Source organism: Haliotis asinina, chromosome 10, assembly GCF_037392515.1.
Source record: "Haliotis asinina isolate JCU_RB_2024 chromosome 10, JCU_Hal_asi_v2, whole genome shotgun sequence".
Lineage (NCBI taxonomy): Eukaryota > Metazoa > Mollusca > Gastropoda > Lepetellida > Haliotidae > Haliotis > Haliotis asinina.
The window spans coordinates 7,581,253-7,602,990 of NC_090289.1; the positions used below are offsets into that span (position 1 = coordinate 7,581,253).

At 38.7% G+C, this 21,738-nt stretch overlaps 1 protein-coding gene across 1 annotated transcript; it reads right to left on the reverse strand.

Annotated features, from left to right (window-relative positions):
* Positions 1-5,187: 5,187 nt before the first annotated feature.
* On the reverse strand, positions 5,188-17,817 carry LOC137298814 (EGF-like domain-containing protein 1). The gene is made up of 10 exons (XM_067831085.1): positions 17,724-17,817; positions 17,070-17,174; positions 15,285-15,404; positions 13,185-13,387; positions 12,867-13,012; positions 7,414-7,568; positions 6,770-6,845; positions 6,514-6,664; positions 6,054-6,183; positions 5,188-5,717 (listed from the first exon to the last, which is right to left on the reverse strand). The coding sequence occupies exons 1-10, from the start codon at positions 17,788-17,790 to the stop codon at positions 5,554-5,556; spliced, it is 1,317 nt and encodes a 438-aa protein (XP_067687186.1). The 5' UTR covers positions 17,791-17,817; the 3' UTR covers positions 5,188-5,553.
* Between the last annotated feature and the right edge of the window lie 3,921 nt (positions 17,818-21,738).

Sequence of the window (21,738 nt, forward strand, 5' to 3'; positions counted from 1 at the left end):
GGACACTATGTACTGAACATTTAAACGTGATGTTTGGTGAACAATGAAGAGTCTATACTGTTGTTTCGCATACATTTAATAACGTTGCGGGCCAAAATCCCAAGGTTCTCTACAATTCCACATATTTGTAAACCATTTGCAGAATTTACAGTGCATAATTTATATAAAGTTAAAATTTTAAATGGCAAAGCTCAACGCACATTTTATACAGAATAAGACTCAGCCTTGGAAAAAACTATGTTTCCAAAGAAAGTTTCATAGAAGTGGAACATGACACCAAAGATAAAGAACATAGAACATTGAAAAATATCAGAAACAACAGGAGTAGAAAAGAATAAAAGTTAACTCGAATAATGACGATGAGTATTATGAATTATTTTTATCACATGAGCTACATACTGCCCTTGACCATGATACAGCAACAGAGGCTGATAATATTTTTAAAACCTTTGTCCGGATAATGTCTGGATCCACTTCTAAATATATTTGATACAATATAGACTACAGGGACCTTCCCATCGCCGTGACATAATGCAATTGTAGTTCCCATAACAAAGCCTGGCCAGGATCGCACAGACCCATCTAATTACAGACCCATATCTTTGACGAGTTGTGCCTGTAATACCATGGAATGAATGATATATGATAGACTAATTTGGCATCTGGAAACCAATAACGAAATTACATGCATACAATGTGGTTTCCGGAAAAAGCCTTCAATCCTTTGAATCCCTTGTTAAATGCTATATTATAATCAATAAGTAGTCTAAATTTTCTTTGATCTTGACAAAGCCTGTGACTCTACATTGAAGAACGGCATTTTGGTTTGATTGTTCGTTTACTTCATTATATACTAGGCACAAGAAACAAATGGAATTTAAAGTAGAAAGAAGTTGCGAGCTGATTGCATTCGAACCTAGATCGGAAATCACTTACGGCTGACACCAGAGTGTTATGATAGAGGGTTCTTCAAGAAGTTCACGTGAGACAGCGGGCGTTAAAACGAGGACGACCGAGGAAGACGCCTTAAAATCACCCCAGACAAAGCAACTTCCTAAGAGCTATAATTGAGAGGAATCGTTGTGTCACAGGTACGGATTTGAGGATGGAATTCTTCAGAGCCACAGAAACACGCATTTGGAACTCATTAAGTCAAAAAGTCCATTCAAAGGCGTGACACCTAAGAACAGATGAAGAGCAATTCTAGCCCAAATCTTCACAGAGGGCTTTTGAATTAACGAAGGCTCGTGGTTACCCTGTATGAATTTGATGTATATAACCCAAACACGAGATATCAAACATTCTATTAGTAATTAAAAAGTGAGCATGGATGTGTTTATTAAATATTTTTTTACGCTGCTCCATTGGAAATAACTCCTCATTAGTTTAATCTAGTTGATAGAGTCGTTCCTAAAATCATTCCTGATATTTTGGCTTTGAATAAAGGGATTCACTAAAATCCGTTTATGAAGGGCTATGCTGCCACATTTTAAGCCTTTTACATGAACTTTTAACGCTGCCTTGTCCGTTGGCACTTAATATCAACACATGATGTTATAACTGTCTTTCACTATTCCATTCATCCATTTTGTTTTGCCTTTAGGTAGAATAGGTCCTTAGCAAGCGATGCTTACCGTTAAAGGCAATTATGCTTGTCGTAAGAGGTGACTAACGGGATCAGGTAATCAGCTTCACTGACTTGGTTGAAATATGCCATCGGTCCCCAATTGTGCAACGCGATGCTCATGCTGTTGATCACTGGATTGTCTGGTCCAGACTCGATTACTTCAAGACCGCCACCATATAGCTGGGTTATTGCTGAGTGCGGCGTAAAACTAAACTCACTCACTCACTATTTTCCTGTTTTTGTTACTTCTGTTGATTCCGAGAGTAATCATTCTGACGTTTTGAATTTGTTCTTGTGAAAACTAGGATAATATTTCTTTTCTTATTCTAAACAATCTTCATTTGTTGTAGTGGGAGTCACAGGTCCAATTTACATGTACATTTAACTATGAGAGAGTATATCCAATATATACTAGCCACACAAAGAAAACGTGCATTGTCAAAATATTATCCCAGTTGATAAGTACGATAACAATGTCAAAGGTACATATAACCTTTAATGGAGGGATCATGAGACCATAGCAAGACGGGAAAATTTCAATTGAAAAGTCAATCACAATGACGTCACGAATCCACAAGCGGGACAGGGCTAAGCAACCATGTCACAAGCTCAATAACGGGTGTGTCCACCGTCGACATTGAGAACAGCAGTACATCGAGGCCAAGGCAGTAAGTCAACGTTGTGGTGTTTCAAGAAATCCATGGCAACCATTGCCGTATGAGGGTGGGCATTGTCCTGTTAGAATGTTAATCGAGGGCCATGTCGTTGCAGAAAATGAATTGTCATAGGTCGAAGAATCTGATCAACGTAGCCCACACCAGTTAAGCTGCCCTGAACAATCACCAAAGGAGTTCTTTGGCGTGCTGTTATTTCACCCCAAATCATCACGGAAACACCACCACCATCAAAGCGATTCCTCTCCAAGACACAGGCCTGTGTATAACGTTCTTCCACGCGTCCACGCTACGTTGACGTCCATCACTATGGGAAATGTTAAACCTGGACTCATCTGTAAAAACAACATTTCTCCACTAAAATAAGGGTCTGCGGACATGATGTCGGCACCACATTCGGCGAGCTTTTCGATGATAGGTCGTATGGCGGGACGTCGTGGTCTGATCCTCTGATGATGTAAACGTTGTCGAACTGTGCTGGGTTGAATACGACGAAGTCCTGGAATGGTCCAGGCAGTCATCACTGCTGTCTGAAACCTGTGGTGAAGATGGGTTACCCTTATCCATCTGTGTTGTCTTGGTGTTGTTACACGTGGACGTCCAGAACGTGGCTGATCGATGGCATCGTGGTATCATGATGGATGGTTGAGCTTTCCAAATTTCATTCATTTGCTCTATTTCTCTTTTGAGGAATGCACTTGCAACAACTTAACGTACTGCACAACGTCTCAAGGACTAAACCACTGACGTCACGGAACGTGGCACGTGCATGCGTGTTGGATACATGTCACTAATCTCTGAGTCTAAATCCTTATGTATCTACTTAGCTTTGATAAATTTAGATTTTATGTTATAGTATGGACAGTTTCTTTATGTGCCTAGTATAGATACAAGATGTTTTGCTGCGCAAACGTTCCGTGTAGATTAGTTACAAATATTCTAGAAACTACATGAGATATGTAATAAGTCAGCGTAACAGCGGTTATTGTCAGCTACAGCTGCAAATTCATCCTTTTGTCGTTTAATAGCTTGGTATCAGTGATTCTGAAATCTGCATGAGGAAGGAGTTTCCGAAATAACTTAAGCTGGCATGCCGTCAATAAAAATACTGCCGAAAAAGGCAAGGTCATCCCTTTTCTGATCCCCCCACCTAATATTTTTATATGTTAATAATTAGATATTTCCATCGCTTAATAATTAATGAAGAGTTCGAAAATTCATCTGTTCAACAAAGAGATAACATTTTTCATCAGAGTTTGAAACTCTGCAAAAAAAGCAGTAAGATATGTGCAATAAATATTTGCGTTGTTGTCATAATCACGACTTGAACTCCCATTATGCGTCATCTCACAAAGTCAAAATTCACCTATTAAATAAAAGGAGTTACTTCCCTTGATATGCCATTTCACAGCAATGTGACAGAAAAGAGCAATGTTGTGAGTAAAATGAGACAGAACAGGTAAGAATTGAGCAAATCTCTCTCGTAGATCTAAAGAATATTTGTATTGCAACAAATATGCACATGTCTGTTCATTGCAGATATAATTGAGAATATAAACTTATAAAACTCCTCTGCTTAAATCATCAAAACTGTGTGTTGTTGTCAATTCAAGTATTATTTAGGCGAGTTGTATGTTTGACAACGTCAAAATTGGAACAACTACCACATCATGTTGATTTCTGCTAGCACAGACATAGGACAAGTCAAACCCTACAGTAGTGAAAGTAGTCGTATTATGGGGAGGTATAAATTAATATGAGTGAGGGGAGGATAGTTTCTTATTCCATGGGTCATAATGGGGTGAGCCAAAACCCCCATCTATTATACTACTCCTACCCTTGTATTTGTCCTAAATTTGGATATCCTATCACGAAGGACTTTCAAGGAGAATTTGTTTGTTTTTGTACATGTTTCAAAACCGGTACCATAGAACGATTTCATTTCATTAAACGTTCTATCCACTTGAGCTATAATAACATTGAGCAGTGAATAAAAAACCTCGAACTTCTGCAAATGATTATAAAAATAGCGTTACCCTTAAAATGCCGAATCGAGTCTGTGATTGCTATTGTGAACCTCAACCCGAGGAGCTCAGGGTTAGAATATTGATCTTCAGTAATCCATGCTTGTCATAAGAAGCAACAAACGGGATCGGGTCACTCCCGCTGACTTGCCTGGCACATGCGATCGATTACCAATTGCACAGATCACTCACTCACTGCAGTGGTATTTAGTCTGTTGTTTGTATCTACACTGATACCGTTTTCTCCCCCACTGGTCGGGAATGTCTGTAACCTGCAAGGCTGTAGTTTCAGAGGCTTGCATACCATGTGGGCTGGATTATCTAATGGTATAACCAGGGGCTAGATTTTCGCTCTAAGATACGATAGCCGTAGCATAATGATAATCTATAGCAGTTACAACTATCTTAGCGTCAAGAGCGCTTCAAAAATCTATGCACTAGTTTTAATGTTATCATTGCTGTCATGTGTGTGAATATCGGGAACTAAACATCTTGTTGTCGACAATCATCGTGTTTTCTTTAAAGCGCCCACAGACCTTTGATGAAAAAGGATCTGAGAGATTAGTCACTGGCTGTTCCGGACCTTGGGGTATTGAAACATGGAGTTTTATTAAACTTCTAAGTGAGTGAGTGAGTGGTTTTGCGCCGCTTTTAGCAATATTCCAACAATATCACGGCAGAGTACACAACGGGCTTAACACGTTGTACCCACATTGTGGCGAACTGAACTCGGGGCTGCGGCGTGACGAGCGAACCCTTTAAGGTGACCCCAGGAAATTCCTTTGGTTTTCAGTAATTGTATGAATAGCCACCACCTACGCAAATTTATTAAGACAATAATCAGTTTAAAAAACAACACAAATTGCATTTCCATTTATTTAATCCCTGATAAAACATTTCATGTACATCCGCAGATCCATGAGTTTCACAATTGTTATAATATCTGCGCAAAAGGATATGCACATATGCATAGTGAGCAAACGAATGATTAAAAATATATGATAGGTATAGCTTGTAAAATAATGCATTAATACATCTGTCTTATATAATGACGGACGAAACAAAATTAAGAGCGTAATCGAGTATATAATTGTGTCAGAAAATATGTAAAGAAGTTACAAACATACTTTTGAGCTGTCTTCACCCATCAGCTCTTCACCCATATTGTTCAACATAGGGGTTTATGATCTATATGTTCACCACTGAGATAAGAAAACAGTACGCCACGTTATCCTTGGATGTTCTTAACAGGTGCCCGCCTGTTGATGAGGCAAACGCCAAGGACAAGACACGCTGCAAGGAGGACGAGGACAACGACAGCCAGACCAACCACTGCGGCTGACAGATTGATGGCACCAGTCTGTGCAACAGCGTCTTGAACAGCACTCTTCACTGGAAGGAGATAGTTTCAGACATAATAATTTGTGTGGATAAAATTCATACAATCAGGGGTTTGGGGTCTCTTAGATAAACGAATAAGGTTTCAGACTTTCTATCTTTTTGATTGATTGATGTTCACAAAAACTGCAAACAATGTAATACGCGTTTAGAATAACCCGTCTAGACCCTCTGAGTCACCGATTCCATTGAGTGAAAAAGGCAAAGAAGCAGCGAAGATTGTATGACAGGATCACTGAAAACGATTGTTTGCCATGCATGTGAGCACGCCCTGCTCTTCTGATGTAACAATCAACATTAATTGATTGGTCATTGTTGATAATAACTTACCCTCCGATGCTGCAAATGGGTCGTTGACTCTGACATATGTCACAACCGTCTTTTGTTCCGTAGAATTTGACGAGGCGGTTATTTCTCTCTTCTTACGCCCAAAACCGGACGTTCCATCAGTACAGGTTACCTACAAACAAACGATGAGAAGGCAATAACAACTGTCTGTAATTAACCGACACAATCGTCATGCACGTACCTCACATCAACAATGAAAAAGTATATATTTTCAATTTTGTCGTTTTACGCATTGCAGATATATATGCTTGCACAAATTCTAGTTTAGAACAAAGATGAGTACGATGCAGTCACCCAGAATACACTACAAAAAGTGACGTCAGTAGTCTGTTCTCGTGACACTTTCTAGCTCAGAAACCCTCTTATTGACCATCAATTTCCGGTTTTAATCTACATCACCCCAAAATACCACTAACTAAGAATCATGTACATGTGCACTTACTTCTGCACATTCGGTCATTTGTCTGCAGATAAGAACTGAACACTCGTAAGTGACAGTGGTAGTTCCTGTGAATTTGATAGCTTTTGTCTCAATTACGACTGGACTGCCTCCTGTACGCGAGGTGCTCTGAACAAAGGTTTTCGTGGGACAACTGCAGTAAAAGAATTCAAGCTTCAGTTTAAGATCTTCTTGCAATCAACGAAAGATATCGACAGTAAACATTAACAAAGTTATACATTTTAGATTTAAAACGTACCTGCTTGCAATAAACTCAACTTCATTAGATCCACCGTCTTTGGCTTTGCACGAGAGCACACGTATAGCAGCAAAATCTGTAACATTTTTCGAATCATCCGTAGTCAGGGTAATTTAGGAACATCATCATATCAATATGTAACATATATCTTATACTCAGGATGCTAGATTTCTCAGACGGCAATGAGACAAGGGTCCACATTAAGGGTAGTTCAGTATTTACCTAAAGTAAGAAAAATGTGTTAAACGTGGACCTTTTTTTTAGAAAGTTACGAAAACAATAAACTGAACCTGGCCCTTTGTCGATAAATGTGTTGTAACATATACAAAGGGATTCCTGTGTTACTGAGCAGAAAATGACATATAGAGAGGTTGTAGTGATTCATGCAAACATAAACAATAATATGATAATAGTTCATTTATATAGAGCCTAGTATTTATCTGACTAGTTCTTCACTAGACGCGTTCATCAGAATCTTACATGGGCTTTAATGTATGTATGTATGTATGTATGTATGTATGTATGTATGTATGTATGTATGTATGTATGGATGTATGGATGGATGGATGGATGGATGGATGGGTGGATGATATACAATAATGTATAACTTAATGGTATAAAACATATGATACAATAATGCATACCGCTGGTAGAATCAAGTGTGAATTCCAGTTTAACCGTGGAGCCGATATCAACTGCAGACCCAGTAACGATAGTGGCATCAGCACCGTCCTTCATCACAACTGTCACAATGTTAGCCCCGGCAGCGTCTGCATTGACGTCAGTTGTAGACAAACCACTGAAATCAGTTTCCAACAATACTAAATTCGAATTGTGAGTAAGGTACAAGTAACTGAATACATATTATCAGGGATACTCTGCAACAGGGATAGGTCACTCGCTTGCTTTTTTTACCATTTGTACTAATTAACGTGTGCCTCGTCATGCGCCAACGCACACAGTGACTTGGCTCGTTCCCAGTGCAACTCCTGTTGCAAAGTCACCAAGTATATACGTTGTAGATTATCCCTGGATTACCTGGAGAACTTCAGCCAGTTTATTGTATCAGTCGGAAGTTTACAATGAATGAATTAGAGTAAGAATTAAGAGCAAGAATTATGTGAATGAATGAACGAAATAAAGAAAAAAGAATAAAAGAAAGAAGTACATATGTGAACGAATAAAAGAATAAATGATACACCGCGGCCTTCCCTCCCAAAACATATTAAAGAACGTAAAAGTATCGCGAGAACACGTGTTAACATCAGCTGTCCTTTTAAAATAAATCTACTTTGAAACATTTTTGTTTACATTAATAATTAATTCAGATATCTTATTGCATGTGGGGAATGGAATGAACATTAACAAAATGTTAACTGGCACTGTCACACCCTCAAAAATAAAGTGTAAAACTCCCACAAAACTTCTTTCCAGTTTTGTCAAATAATAAGATCAACAAGAAAGAAAGAAGTTATGGAGCTATAAACCTCAAGCATCAATGGCGAATCAGATCAGATCAGCAATATGTCATATTGTTCACACACCTCAAATACACCCTAACATTTGTTGTAGATTATGAAACTATCACTATTTCTTGCAAACACATTTCACCTGATAGTATATTCCCCTCATAAGAAGTAAAGGTGTTGTGAAAGATGTTTTTGAAGTAATAACTAGAAACACTCCAACAACGGCGTATAGTATTTCAATGGCGGATCAGAGCAGATCGGCGATATGTCACATTTTTCACACACCTCAAATACACCCTAACATTCGTTTTTAGATTATGAAACTATCACTATTACTTGCAAACACATTTCACCCGATAGTGTATTCCCCTCATATAAATTAAAGGTGTAAGTGAAAGATGTTTTTGAGGAAGTAACTAGGAATACTCAAACAACGGCGTATAGCATTTCAATGGCGAAATGTCATATTTTTCACACACCCCAGTTACACCCTAACAAACTTTTTAAGTCATGACACTGTCACTATTACTTGCAAATACCTTTCAACTAAAGGTATGTTCTCCTTCTAAAAATTAAACGAATGTGTGAAAGAAGTTTTTATCGGCACAATTTAGTCTATCTTCGCGGTGAATCGAGAATAGAAGCCAGTGAGCTATAACATACCGACTTGAAACAAATCTACTGTCCTAATACGGACACTAATACCAACATTTGACTTAAACTGAAGTGACAAAATAGTTAACCTATCTACTACATGTTGGATTTCAGTTGTTACAACACTCAGCGAACTTAATCAGCTGTTGAAAATAAATCGGGTTCGATCTTAAATACTATGCTGCCACCATGTTGGCTACACTGGTTACGTAACGACCCGAGACATACCTTCAGCGGCTTTTCGAGGAGTTTCTTCTCCCCCTCTATATAGGCTCCCTGATATTATACATGTCCACACCATGTGAGTTTCTTATGAACAGTTCATTGCACAAAAATCGCTCTTGTAGTTATTGTAGTAAAATAAGATATTGTATTGCCTGGGTGGCTTTATATTCAATATCAATGTGTTCTATCTTGACTTACGACAGGGTGCTCACGTTAACAGGTATGTTCTAAACATTAATTTAATCTGTCAAACAATCGTGCCGTGATGACTAAATACTGCACATTACATGGGATCATGCGCTTTTTGGTGTAGTGACATTGTAGAGACATAATGTTGCGAATGCACGACAAATAGTGTGGCGCGTGCTGATATTGGTCGTTATTCAATAAAGGCAAATCAGTAAATTAATTTTTTAAATACTGGGGTCGCCTCTTGTCGCAATTTGAGAATGTAATCCTACAAAAGGTATATGAGTATCAGTATTATCTTGCTGAAAAAGGTATAGATTGTCCGGCTTTTAAGATGAAATCTCTTTTTAACAGTTATGGCTTTGGCAATGTTTAGGCTAATCTAAGTGTTGGAGATATCTACTTTCATTACATTGTTTAAGCAGAGATACAATGCCATAGTTAACCAGTTTCCTCGAAGGAGGTGCAGCTTCGAAGTTTTAGATCAAAACCATTTGTGCAAAACAGCTTCGCATTTTCCTACGTAGATTTCATTGCTCAAGCACAATTTGACGATAGAGTACGGTAGATACTTAGGTCTTAAAATGGAGGATCGCCTTTGCTCGTTTTGTGTCATATGTAATATAGAAAATGAATATCACTTTAGCCTGGATTGTCCTAATTTAGACTGTCAAACAATTGTGTCGTGATTACTAAATACTACACAATACATGGGATAATGAGCGTTTTGACGTAATGACATTTTAGAAACATAAATGCACGGATATTCATCAACGTATTCCGATATATATTCATGAATACTTTACATTCAAGCATGCCGTGCAACTGCATTTTTTTCAGTCATATAAACTGTCGTTATAGTGTCCGTGCGAACAACATATTTTGACATGTCAAATAGTTTACGCTATATTTGGTGAACCTAACTGATATTTTATACTTGTGCTGAGTCTTGTGTTCCGGTTTGCTCAAGGTTAACTGTTATCGATTTTGCTGCTGTTGAATACGCGCTATAAATATAATAAACACTTTCGCTTAATGACTGTCGCATGGGGTCCACTCTGTACGGAGTGGCTCATTGCATTTTTAAACACTTTTTGACCAATGTGTATCGCTGTCGTTTTGTATTTTAACGAGGTGACACCTGAATGAACTGTCTGTCTGTTTGTATTTTAATGAGGTGACACTTGAATGAACTGTCTGTCTGTCTGTCTTACAAATAGCATAAGTCATGAATTCATTTTTTGGGTATCTTACTTAGATAAAAAAACTGAGTGTGTGAGTGTGTGAATATGATTTTACGCCGCATTTAGCAATATTCTAGCAATATCACGCAGGGGACACCAGAAAAATAAAGAATGAACTAAGTCTTGTTAAAAGTGAAAACACTTCAACACATTCGTAAATATTCCACTGTGATCACATTCAATGAATTAAATGGTAACTGGGCTAATTTTCACACAAGAAATCGAAAGATATGGGTCAAAGAAGGGCATCAGTAACAAAATCATGTAAGAGCAGACAGTGAATCAGGATTTATTGGTGGCACCCTTTTGGTGATGCGTCATCGTGCGCCGACGGTGAACATCGCTGATGATACAGTTAACAACTGGACGGCTTTTTCATGGGTAGTAGTATTTTGTTGGACTGTTTCTAATGGCGGCTTAAAACAACGTTCATTAACACTCACACCCTTACTTCCAGATGATAATCGTCACAACAATTAAAGAACCGATGACGTTAAAATGCTGCGTTCACACTAGGGCCACATTAGACTACGTTAGCCGCGATTCGGATTTTTAAAAATCGTAACTCATCTTGTATTAAGCGAGAGATATCGCATAATCAAATGGCATTGATCGCAAGAGATCTCCATGATCGTGAGGCATCTTGATAATCTGTAGCCACATTTTACGATCACCACGATTTGAGTAAACGATCTCTTGCGATTTGAAACATGTTAATATTTTGCCACGATCATTCCGGTAGGCCTAAGTATCGTTTCAGAACGTCGTACTTCGTAGCAGAGTGTGGGCATGGGAACAAATCGCACAAGTGTGAGAAAGCGCGGAAAGCGAATGTCGGGTTGACCATAATACATCGCAATAACCAGTATGTTAGTTCCCATCGTCCCACAATGCTACCAAGATATATTGCGGTTCTGTTAAGATCTATTGCGATTCTAATAAGATCCCCTGCGCTGTGTCATGTTTTACACAATTTATCTCGACCCGCAACGATTCAATGCATTTCTATGAATATATTATTCATTAAGCCTAACCGATCAGATATCAACTCGTAAGAATGTGTAACAGATCCAAACAGAGAGTACGAAACCGTAGAAGACCACCAAGAAATGCTATGTTCACACTATCACGTTTCGCGGCATGACTGAAATTGTGATCTTATCGTAGACTATCGTAGATGGTGATCCTATCAGATCTTAACTGATCTTGAGGTCAGTCGTGGCAATCGTGTGGATCGTAGAAAAAATTGGATTACTCAAAATTTTCCACGATCAGCACAATTAATTGGCAATGATAATCATCGCATCAGATTTTGAATGCGATTTCAATATTGAATCGTAACAAAACGCAAGATATCGCACCTAATCTGGTGGTCGGAATCGTGGCTGTGGGTTATTGTGTTCACTCTGTTTAAGTTCAAGAAACGGTGAAGTCCATGGTCACCCGGTCTGCATATTTACCCATTCGGGTCAAATCATAGCTAAATTCGGGATCACCTTGTTCGTGATCGTGAAAGATATCGCGACCACAATCGTATCATATAGCAGCAGAGAGAATCGGTGCGTAATGAACGTATCGGAACATACCTGCTCGTACCACATCGTCCCAAAACGGGGAGCGTGATGATTGTGTCAGACTGCGACCTATCGTATATGATCGTATCTGGGCTGAAAATCTGATAGTGACAATATCGCATCCAAGTGCAACAAATAGTATCAGAACGTATCGACTCCCATCACGTTCCACAATCAGCTACGAATGGCCAGTCGTGGCATTCGTAACGTATCGCATGACACTGTGAACCTAGCATTTATATGAGACAAAATATACAGAATGTGTCCCTATCGTGAAGATCTACTACGACAGCTGGTTCGCGTCGGATTGACAATAATGTGGCTTAGAGTAATCACAGCATTAGTGAAAAATCAGAGAAATGTTATTGGTAAATAACATTTAATTGGTAAATGTTATTGCGTAAACACTGCACACGAATTGTACAATTTGTACAAAAACTCTGTGCACTTAGGATAATGAAAACACATATTGATGCTTTAATATCACGTTATATTTTATTTTACCAAGCATTAACTTTTGAAAATATCATATATTTTAAACCAATTTAAAGGAATAAAGGTTTGTAATTACGAGTGTGGTGATAAGTAACAATTACTTGATCACTCGCTTCCGGCGGACCACTTGTTACTTGGCGCTGACCCCGTACTAAGTTTTGACTCTTGACGTATTCGTTGTCTTGTAACTGTTAATTTCATTTCTTTCAACTAAGTTTTTATGACAATGACAGGAAATCACACTCACTTTTCTGTCAAGGTCAGGGGATCGCTGGTAACTGTTTTCTTCTCATCGCCGCAGCAGAATTGGGCCTCAAAGTCGAGTCCAGTCAGATACAAGGATTCGTACCGACAAATGACTGTAAAGCACTTAGTCTTCACGCCATCGGCATCCTGGAATGTATTATCATATGACCTCTTGTTAATATTAATATGCAGTTTTCAGATTCAGTGACTATGGTGTGGCATACACGGCATTACTACATCACATTGTCTTTCATCTCTGTGAATAATAATTATTTCATCTGAGTATAACAGCATGAGGGTATAATATGTAGATCCAAACCGTTGTTTCTGTCGGTGACCCACAGTTAGTGGCATCTGTCAGGGATGCTTCCAGGAAGTTTCCCGCCCAGCCCGTTGGTGCACCAGTCGGCACAGTTGTAGAAAAGCTGCAGGTGCTCTCAAACCCCTTCACATAACACGTTGGTGTACCCGGGACGTTAACGTTCAGAATGTGCGAGCCAGCTGTCGAACAACTCACATCCACTGCAATTCCACCGAATATGACTGAGTTAAATTTTTTAGTGTCTTTTCTTTGACCCATTGATGTATAATTTCTGAAGTATCATGTTAAACTTCCTCATCTTTGAGTAATATGCAGTTATAGGCTGAAATAGTATCCTTGAGATACATTCAGGAAACATCATTCAGAATTATATAAAAACACGAATGCAACTTAGTTAGATTCCTACAGTTATTTTGTTATTATGATAGCAAGTAATACAATATTCACACGGCTGGGTAATACAGAAAACGCATGTATTTATATTTATACTGCAGAAAAATGAGAAGACAGCATAAGTTAAATGAACGTATGAATAAAGCATAAAGAAAAGAGGATTGGGGATTTAGGAAAGAGAAGAGAGAGGTGATCAAACATTGGTTTGCGTCCATCTATATTACTAATGGGGACCATTTGACCGCCAATATGGCCTTGTCTCATGAAAAAGGATTCCAAACCGAAACTTGAGTCTCATTAACCTATTCAGACAATGACCTACTTTTCAGCTGATCCGATTTCAGCTGTCACATGAAAGTGAAAATAGACATCTCATATAACTCTGGTTACACTGAATTCCAATTCCTCGTTTCATAAGAAATTTTAAATTTATTTACAAATGAATTGGAACTTTATACTTAATAGCATCGTATTTGTACATTTTACGGCGAGGTGTAGGCAGTGTGACCTTAACTAAGACGTCACAGACTGTCCCTCTTTAATGAGGTCGTAAGATGATTCACAATACATATGGTTCACTGGTTACACCTGTTATGTGTTTTTGCGCTTACTCAGTGTAGTTCTGTAACACGAATGAGACTGATAAAATATCCATATCATACCAGACCGCCAAACCTTTCTTGCGGCAGAGCCTCGTTTTGAGATTTTCATGATTTCGGGGTGTCCGTTTCTCAGAGCACAATGTACGATGTGTTTCCAACGCTCAGAAGGAGCGTAGTGTTGCACCATACAACTGCTTAGATATATCAAATCATACTGATTAATATGCATGTATTCCGTTATATATAGTAGTCTAAAAAGTATCTACTGGTTATTGTACTATTTTGCGCAATAGGACGGAACCCAGTCAACAGGATACGAGACAGTTGTGTAATCAATGTTTTGACACGAACAGTAAACGCATATTGTTTGTTAACATGCAGCGTGACCACTGGAAGGAAGGGCCTAATGTAGTCACACCGATAGGTGAGTTTGCTCAAAACTGCTTCTGTCCACTGAATTCTGAGCCCATGAATGTATTATAGTAATTCTATCCTCCAAGAGGCAAGCCTAGATATGCGGACCCCCAGTGCTATGTATATCTTTTTTAGAATAGACCATTTAAACTATTAATTGTTACCCAAAAGACCAACAGACTGTGAAGATCGCAATTTTCACCTTGAAGCTAAGACTTGCTTTGAAAGCTTGATCATTGTTGCTGTCAGGTGACTATTTTGATCGCTGCCTTTATTCCCTTTGCCACTGGTGTTTTCGTTCATATTGTCATTTTTGGTACTGCCGCTGCAATACATTAGCAGTAATTTGTCTTGATTCATAAACTAAGTTTTAGAATACAATTGTAAATTGTGGTTTGTTGTTTTCGCGGCTCCTTTACGTGTAGATTTCGGGTGAACGTATTGAATTGACAGATAACGATATCATTATAGTTAGATACACATGAAACTGTCAGACTTAGATTTAGAGAATATGGAAATGTATACACTGTTCTTGCCCAGGTGTAAACAAATTGGGATGATGTAAGATGACAAAACCGCTGCCATAATCACCCACTGTACCTTAATCAGCATAAATAGTAAACAAATAACGGGTTGTCTTTTCCAGGTTTAATTATGTTTACAATACAAAGGTGGAAGATGTACCTACATGTTTTGTATTGGCATAGGGGTCCGTAGAACTTCTCCGTGCAAGCACACGTGGTACCGTCTATATTGCATATTGACCCTGTGCCCACACATCCACAACCTGTGCCAACGTTTACAACATCTGAAAAAAAATTATACTCTATAGCAAAAGAAACTCAAGTTTCGAAAAAACTAGCGTTCATGTTTATGGAACCTTCATGGTAAAGTGACGTAATGATCCCAGATAAGATGATGTTCATACGAAACATTTGCTCAAACATGTCCACAGTGTAGCCAACCATAATTGTGGCACCGGCATCGATGGTTCTGGATGGAAAGCATACATTTCAGTATTGACGCTGGGAGGTGTACACGCCCTACAATCGATGCCGGGAATGGCCATTGGAAAGTTGCACAAAGGCAGCTCACCAAGCGCTGTAGCCAGTCAGTTTCGCTGTCATCTTACCACCAATACACGCCTTGCTCAGCGACATCACTGCTTGTAACCGCCCCTGTACATACAGAACGGCCACGAGTGACAACTCATACGAAAGATCGGTTCACCCGGGCCACTCATCAAAGGAACCGAACTCACGCAACAACACTAACACCAGCCTTAGTTTATAGGTCCAAAAGAGCTGTGTCGAGCGATATGATGACTAGTCGTCTTCGGGCTGCTGGAATCCACTGTCGATGGCCATATGTAGGGCCAATTTTCAGGCGTCAACAACGCCAGCGACGTACACAGTCCTCACACAGCAAGAATGCCGATTGATTATCTGTCTTCGCGTCACGTCTTTCCATGGCGTTCTCTTTCCCGGGATATGGCTCTCATTCAACATTCTGAGACGACATTGGACGTAGGATTGCTGCAGGTAGACAGTCACTCACACTTGAACAGTTGGAAGAGAGATTGGTGTTTGAGTGGAATCACTTGCCCCAGGCATTCTTTCACACTCTAGTGAATTCAAGGAAGCGACGTCGCACGGCCTGTGTGCAAGCTCGAGGTGGCTATACCCGCCGCTAAAGAGACTGTCACATTTGGCGTTCAGCGGTACCTCCATTTGACAGACTGTGATCAATTTGTGCTGTTCAGTGTCAACAGCCAACTTTCAGCTATTAAATTGACAGTGTTTTCTATGGAATAAGTGATAAGACGTACATTTTGTTGTCTCCTATTAAGAAACCTGACCCAAAGCCAGAAACAACCGTTTCTTTTGCTGCATAGGACCACATAGGTCAGTGCGCAGCTCGGTATATCAATAAAAATTTCATTGACTGGGGTCAAAACTGACGTAATACTTGTATTGATTCATTTGCAAAGGGGAACCTCATGAACGCACCCTTTCGAACCTCATGAATGGAATTAGAACTTCAAAATGTGCCACAATTCGTGTGAGTTTGGAGGATTTCTGGGCGTCTCTACTGATTCACACCGTTTGTAAGTGATAGTACGGCTTCCCTCCTTTATAATCGTCGCGCATCTCGTCGTCTGTTTGTAACTAGGGTTAGAGCATGTTTCAGTATTTATAGTTTCATTAATGAGTGTCTTCATTTTTATACATGCTATACTTTCACAGTTAGTCTTTTACAGTTCTTTACCAGTGTCACCAGCAATATAACTATTACTTTGTTAAACATTATGCTTGTTGATGCCATGTCTAGTTTTCGGTTTTAAAGGGACAGTGACAGGTTCCCCTGACGTCACTATACCAAGTCTGCAATCTTGATTGCAGACTAATACCCACTGAAACGCAACTCTCCCAACCAGCATGTAACATATAGATATCTGTTTATGACCACATACCTGTTCCACAGTTATAGAGTCCATTCGGGCTTACACAGTTACAGTCTCCGTTGGAACCACACGTGTCAGCTGCACAATCATCACTTGTCCTTAAGCAGTTGAATTCTGAAATATATAGTAATTGAAAAAAAAGTTACTAACAAATGATACCATATCACCATTAACATTTGCAGGAGGGGTTAATGCTCCATTAACTTTCCTTGAAGTACAGAGCCGGAACATGGTATATATGACCTACGTAAGTAATTAAATTACAGAGCGAGTGAATTTTGTTTTACGCCTTTTTAGCAATGTTCCAGCAGTATCACGAAGGGGGACACCAGATATGGGCTTCACAAGTTGTACCCATGTGGGAAATCGAACCCGGATCTTCAGCATAACGAGCGAACGCTTTTACCGCTGGGCTACCCCACAGCCACAATTAAAGTCAATAAATTATTATAAGTAAATTATTGCGATATATTGTGTTGAGTGTTTAAATTTCATGGTTCACTGCATGGATCTTATATTCATCCAATTGATTCCCCGCCTGAAGATTAAATTGACAATAAAGCAAGTGACTCTAACACGTTTGCCAAGACAATGAAACTGCAAATGCAAACGTGCAATGGAAAACGAAAAATTGGTAAAGGAACCAACAAGTGACAAACTTACCTACAGTGGACTGGACCTGCACAAAAGCAGTTCCAATTATTCCTAAAAGTAGCAGGAGTCTTGACATCGTGTTATGATGATGTCTGTATAAAGAAGGAATAACCACATCATGGACATCACAACATACTAATATACTTTAACAACTAAACAAAATAGAAACTGGTTTATTACATGTAAAATGGTTTAATAAACCACAGGTTGTTAAACATCCTCGAGGAAAAAGGGGTGAGTCATCAACCCCTGTCACCCTCGACGCAATTTGCAATAGCTGAGGGAATATTATTCCACATTTTAACTGCAGATGGAATAAAAGTTGATGCCGATAATCTTAGTGTTGTATATGGTTGCCTTATCAATAATTGGAGCGTCTGATCTCAAAGCTCTTGTCCGGTTGCCCACGACAGGTCTGAGTAATTCCCGAAGAAAACCTGGTATTTGTTCGATTTAGTGGAGACTTTAATTTCTGAAATGCTCCAATCATTTTAGATGTCTTTTTGACAAACTGTTTTCAGTTTAATGCCGCTCCCGTTAGAAAAGAAATGTTTATGTAAATCAACTGTTTCTAAATTGCAGCAATCAAAATTCAAATTCAATTTGGGGCATCTTTTACAGTAAATAACAGCCATATGTTTCTTGTGTGTTTACTTAGATTTTACCATTATAATGAGTAGATAACGGGTAGCAGCTGATCTGTTCGTGTGACATATTGTTGAATTCTGCTAATGTCATTCATGTTGAGTAATAATCTATTTCGAGCAAAACATTTTGAAAGGAGGCTACATGTATACGGAAATTAAAATTTTAAGATATCAAAGTGAGTATACAAAACAAAGAGGACCAGAATTGAATTTCATTTGTCATTTAGATATCCATATCCGCAGAAATGAAGACTGGTCTGGTTAGGGGATTTTACAGGTGAGTTCATATTGGGTTTGGATTGTTGTTACATTGAAGTTTGGTATAATATTAATGGTTCTCGTCTGGATAAGGGTGAAATATACCCGATGTAACGTTAAATATTAACCCACTCACTCACTTACACCGAAGTCTCCTATGTATGGGTGTACACTGACCATTTGAAGAAAAACTTTGGAAAATCAAGATTGCCAATTGGTGCAAACAGCTGTACCTTCTATGTGATGTAAAGGGTATTGATAATTACATAAATTCGTTCTGAAAATGTATTGTACCACAGATATGACCATATTCAAATATTTGTTCCTGTCATAAAAGTAATATTCATATAAAAGAGAGACATCAGTGTTACATGCTCAGAAGAGTAGAGCTGACTGTTTCAATTGATGATAACTTTAAGTGAAAATCATTGGTAACATAGGACACGATTACATACCAAACACAGTACAGTTGTAACTTAATATATTGAGCGAGCAACCAGACAAGAGGCATGGGTGATCTTGGCTTCAAAATTATTCCCTGAGTTCCCAATGTGTCTGAGAAGTGATATCGCTGTACCATAATTCAAAATGAGAATAACCACTGTTCATCAACCTGTGGCGAGTCATTCATCTAGTTCTTCAGCCGTCCATAAAATCACCTGGTCCAACTCTCATCTTGCACAGCGAAAGAGAACATTGCACAATACAGCATGCTTATTGTTGAATTATTCAAAATGGCGGGAATGTCAACTAAAAAGCAATTGTAAAAGCTGACGTAAGCTGTATCAACCGTCTAGGTTAAATATTACAAATAATAACTCTTTGAATTTGTTCACTGCATTCATTTTGGAATAAACGTATTATTCAAAATCAGCATTATTCAACATCGACGCGGTTCTTTTTCATATTTGTAAATGCGCACAAATATATATATATGAACGCGCAAACATAGTAATGTACCTATACATAGTTTATCGGTGTTCGGATAATTCTATCAATGTGTATGGTTATGAATAATATTATGTTATAATCGCATATTAACTCGTTAACCTCGTTCAAAATGAAGCCATTTAAAACAGTTTGGTATGCAATATTCGTGACACCAGATGTTCGGGTGGGATTGTCCTTTATTTCATTAGCACATAGTATGCATTTAAATGTACATCAAAGGAACTACTTATGTGTACTTGACTCGCATCCATATACACACACTCCAAGAGGATCGTATTTATAAAAAAGATTAGCAACAGATTGACAAACATATGGAGCTGTGTGATAACGTGTGTTTGAATATATACATCACAGTTAAACTCGCTGAAGCGCTCCTCATATACCCAACACATTATGTAAATGAGATATTTTGGGTTTATATCGTAGTTTTAGCACGGTAACCAGTAGGTTTCGCCTACACTTGCACACACTAACACTGACGCGAACATAAACGTACCCACACGCGCACGTTCACAGAGAGAGGGGGAGAGAGAGAGAGAGCGAGAGAGAGAGAGAGAGAGAACGAGAGAGAGAGAGAAACACTGTCGGCACAAACTCACGCCGACACGAACATATACGACACACGCGCGAGAACACACTGACACTGACATGAACATAAACGGACACACAAGCACTAGAACATAACCGGACACACTAACACACACAACTGACTTTCTTCATAAAACAAAAAGTATCCATAGCCATAAAACACCCACAGTACATATTAAACACGTAAAAGTTCATCGGACAAAGAGTATGTAGCCTGCGCTGGTGAAAATTACCTACCAATAACCTGCACATTAACATTTCTGTACACAGTTTCACAAACCATTCCTAACGAAAGATGAGTTAAACTGAGATCTATAGTGTGTGACATATTTGCCGCAATGTATGTAAAACAACACCATAAAATGATGGAACATATGTCTTATAGCAACTCTATGTCTCTTATACATTCTATGTTTCAGTATTGGTTATTACTTTTTAAAAATAGAAACAGACGTCGTTATCCAAATGGGTGTAGTTTTAAAAAATGATATAACAAAGTTTATACGAATAATAGCATATCGTAGAGAAAAAATACAAAAAAAAAAGATGAAAACCTACCTGTAGCTTCTATGACGTATTTTGAATCGTCTTCGGCTATACCCTCAACTTATCGGATCCTCGACCGAACCTTTACCCATTTATATAAAAAAGACAAGAAAACCACGCCCAGGACCCACAAAAACAAGCCCATGCTGTTCTTCTCTACTGCCTGTTGAGAATACCCCTCATGACTATTGGTCCCTCCTCGGGTGGGAACGCATCTGCTTATTATGTATTATGACTCTGTCAACCAATTGTGTATTCCACTGCAACAAAGAGTTATATTTGGAATCCTATATAAAGGAAAACACCTTATGAAACATTCACATACAGTCTTCAAAAGTTGAATTGATTTCTACATACGTTGTCGGACAGACACAAGTAAAAATGGTTTTAAATATGGCTAAAGTGAAACAATAATGTATGTCAACAACAATAATGGTCATGTTTGTGATACAGGTACCATAGTTGTGTATCTGAGTTAAGTTTCTAACTTTTCAACTTTTAAATCCTGCAAACTTTTTTGGGGAAAATTGTACTATTTCGTCGAAATCCAATAGTCAAGTGTATGCTTTCTTATATCCTGCATTACTAATTGCAACAATTCATTCATCCGGGATTTTCTTTTACGGTCCCTTCTTTCATCACAGTGGAGGTGGGAGGTAGCCTATTGGTTAACGCACGATCGTCACGCAAAAGGCATGGGTTTGATTCCCTAAAAGGGTACAATGTGTAATGCCCATTTCTGGTGTCCCCCGTTGTGTTACTACACTAATGTATGCTAAAAGCGGTGTAAAACCCAACTCACTCACTTACTCTTTCATCACAAGGCAACTATTTGTTACCACCTTTAGTCCAGACAATTCTTATTAGCTTCTTTCAAAAACTCCTGGCCACAAGAGGGAATGGCATGTGGCGATGACGTTGATTGCAACAGAGTTGGTTCCCTTTTTTAATTTCAACAAGGTTATGGGAGAAACATAGATGACCCAATTTCTTATATTGCCTTGTACCATACGTTCCTGTAGTATAATTTGCCT

Excerpts from the sequence above, each read along its gene's own strand:
- LOC137298814 (XM_067831085.1), bottom strand. The coding sequence starts at position 17,790 with ATGTCAAGACTCCTGCTACTTTTAGGAATAATTGGAACTGCTTTTGTG. Across the intron at positions 6,846-7,413 it reads CACACTTGATTCTACCAGCG|ATTTTGCTGCTATACGTGTG; the intron begins GTATGCATTATT and ends AAAATGTTACAG. Across the intron at positions 6,665-6,769 it reads GTTGAGTTTATTGCAAGCAG|TTGTCCCACGAAAACCTTTG; the intron begins GTACGTTTTAAA and ends CTTTTACTGCAG.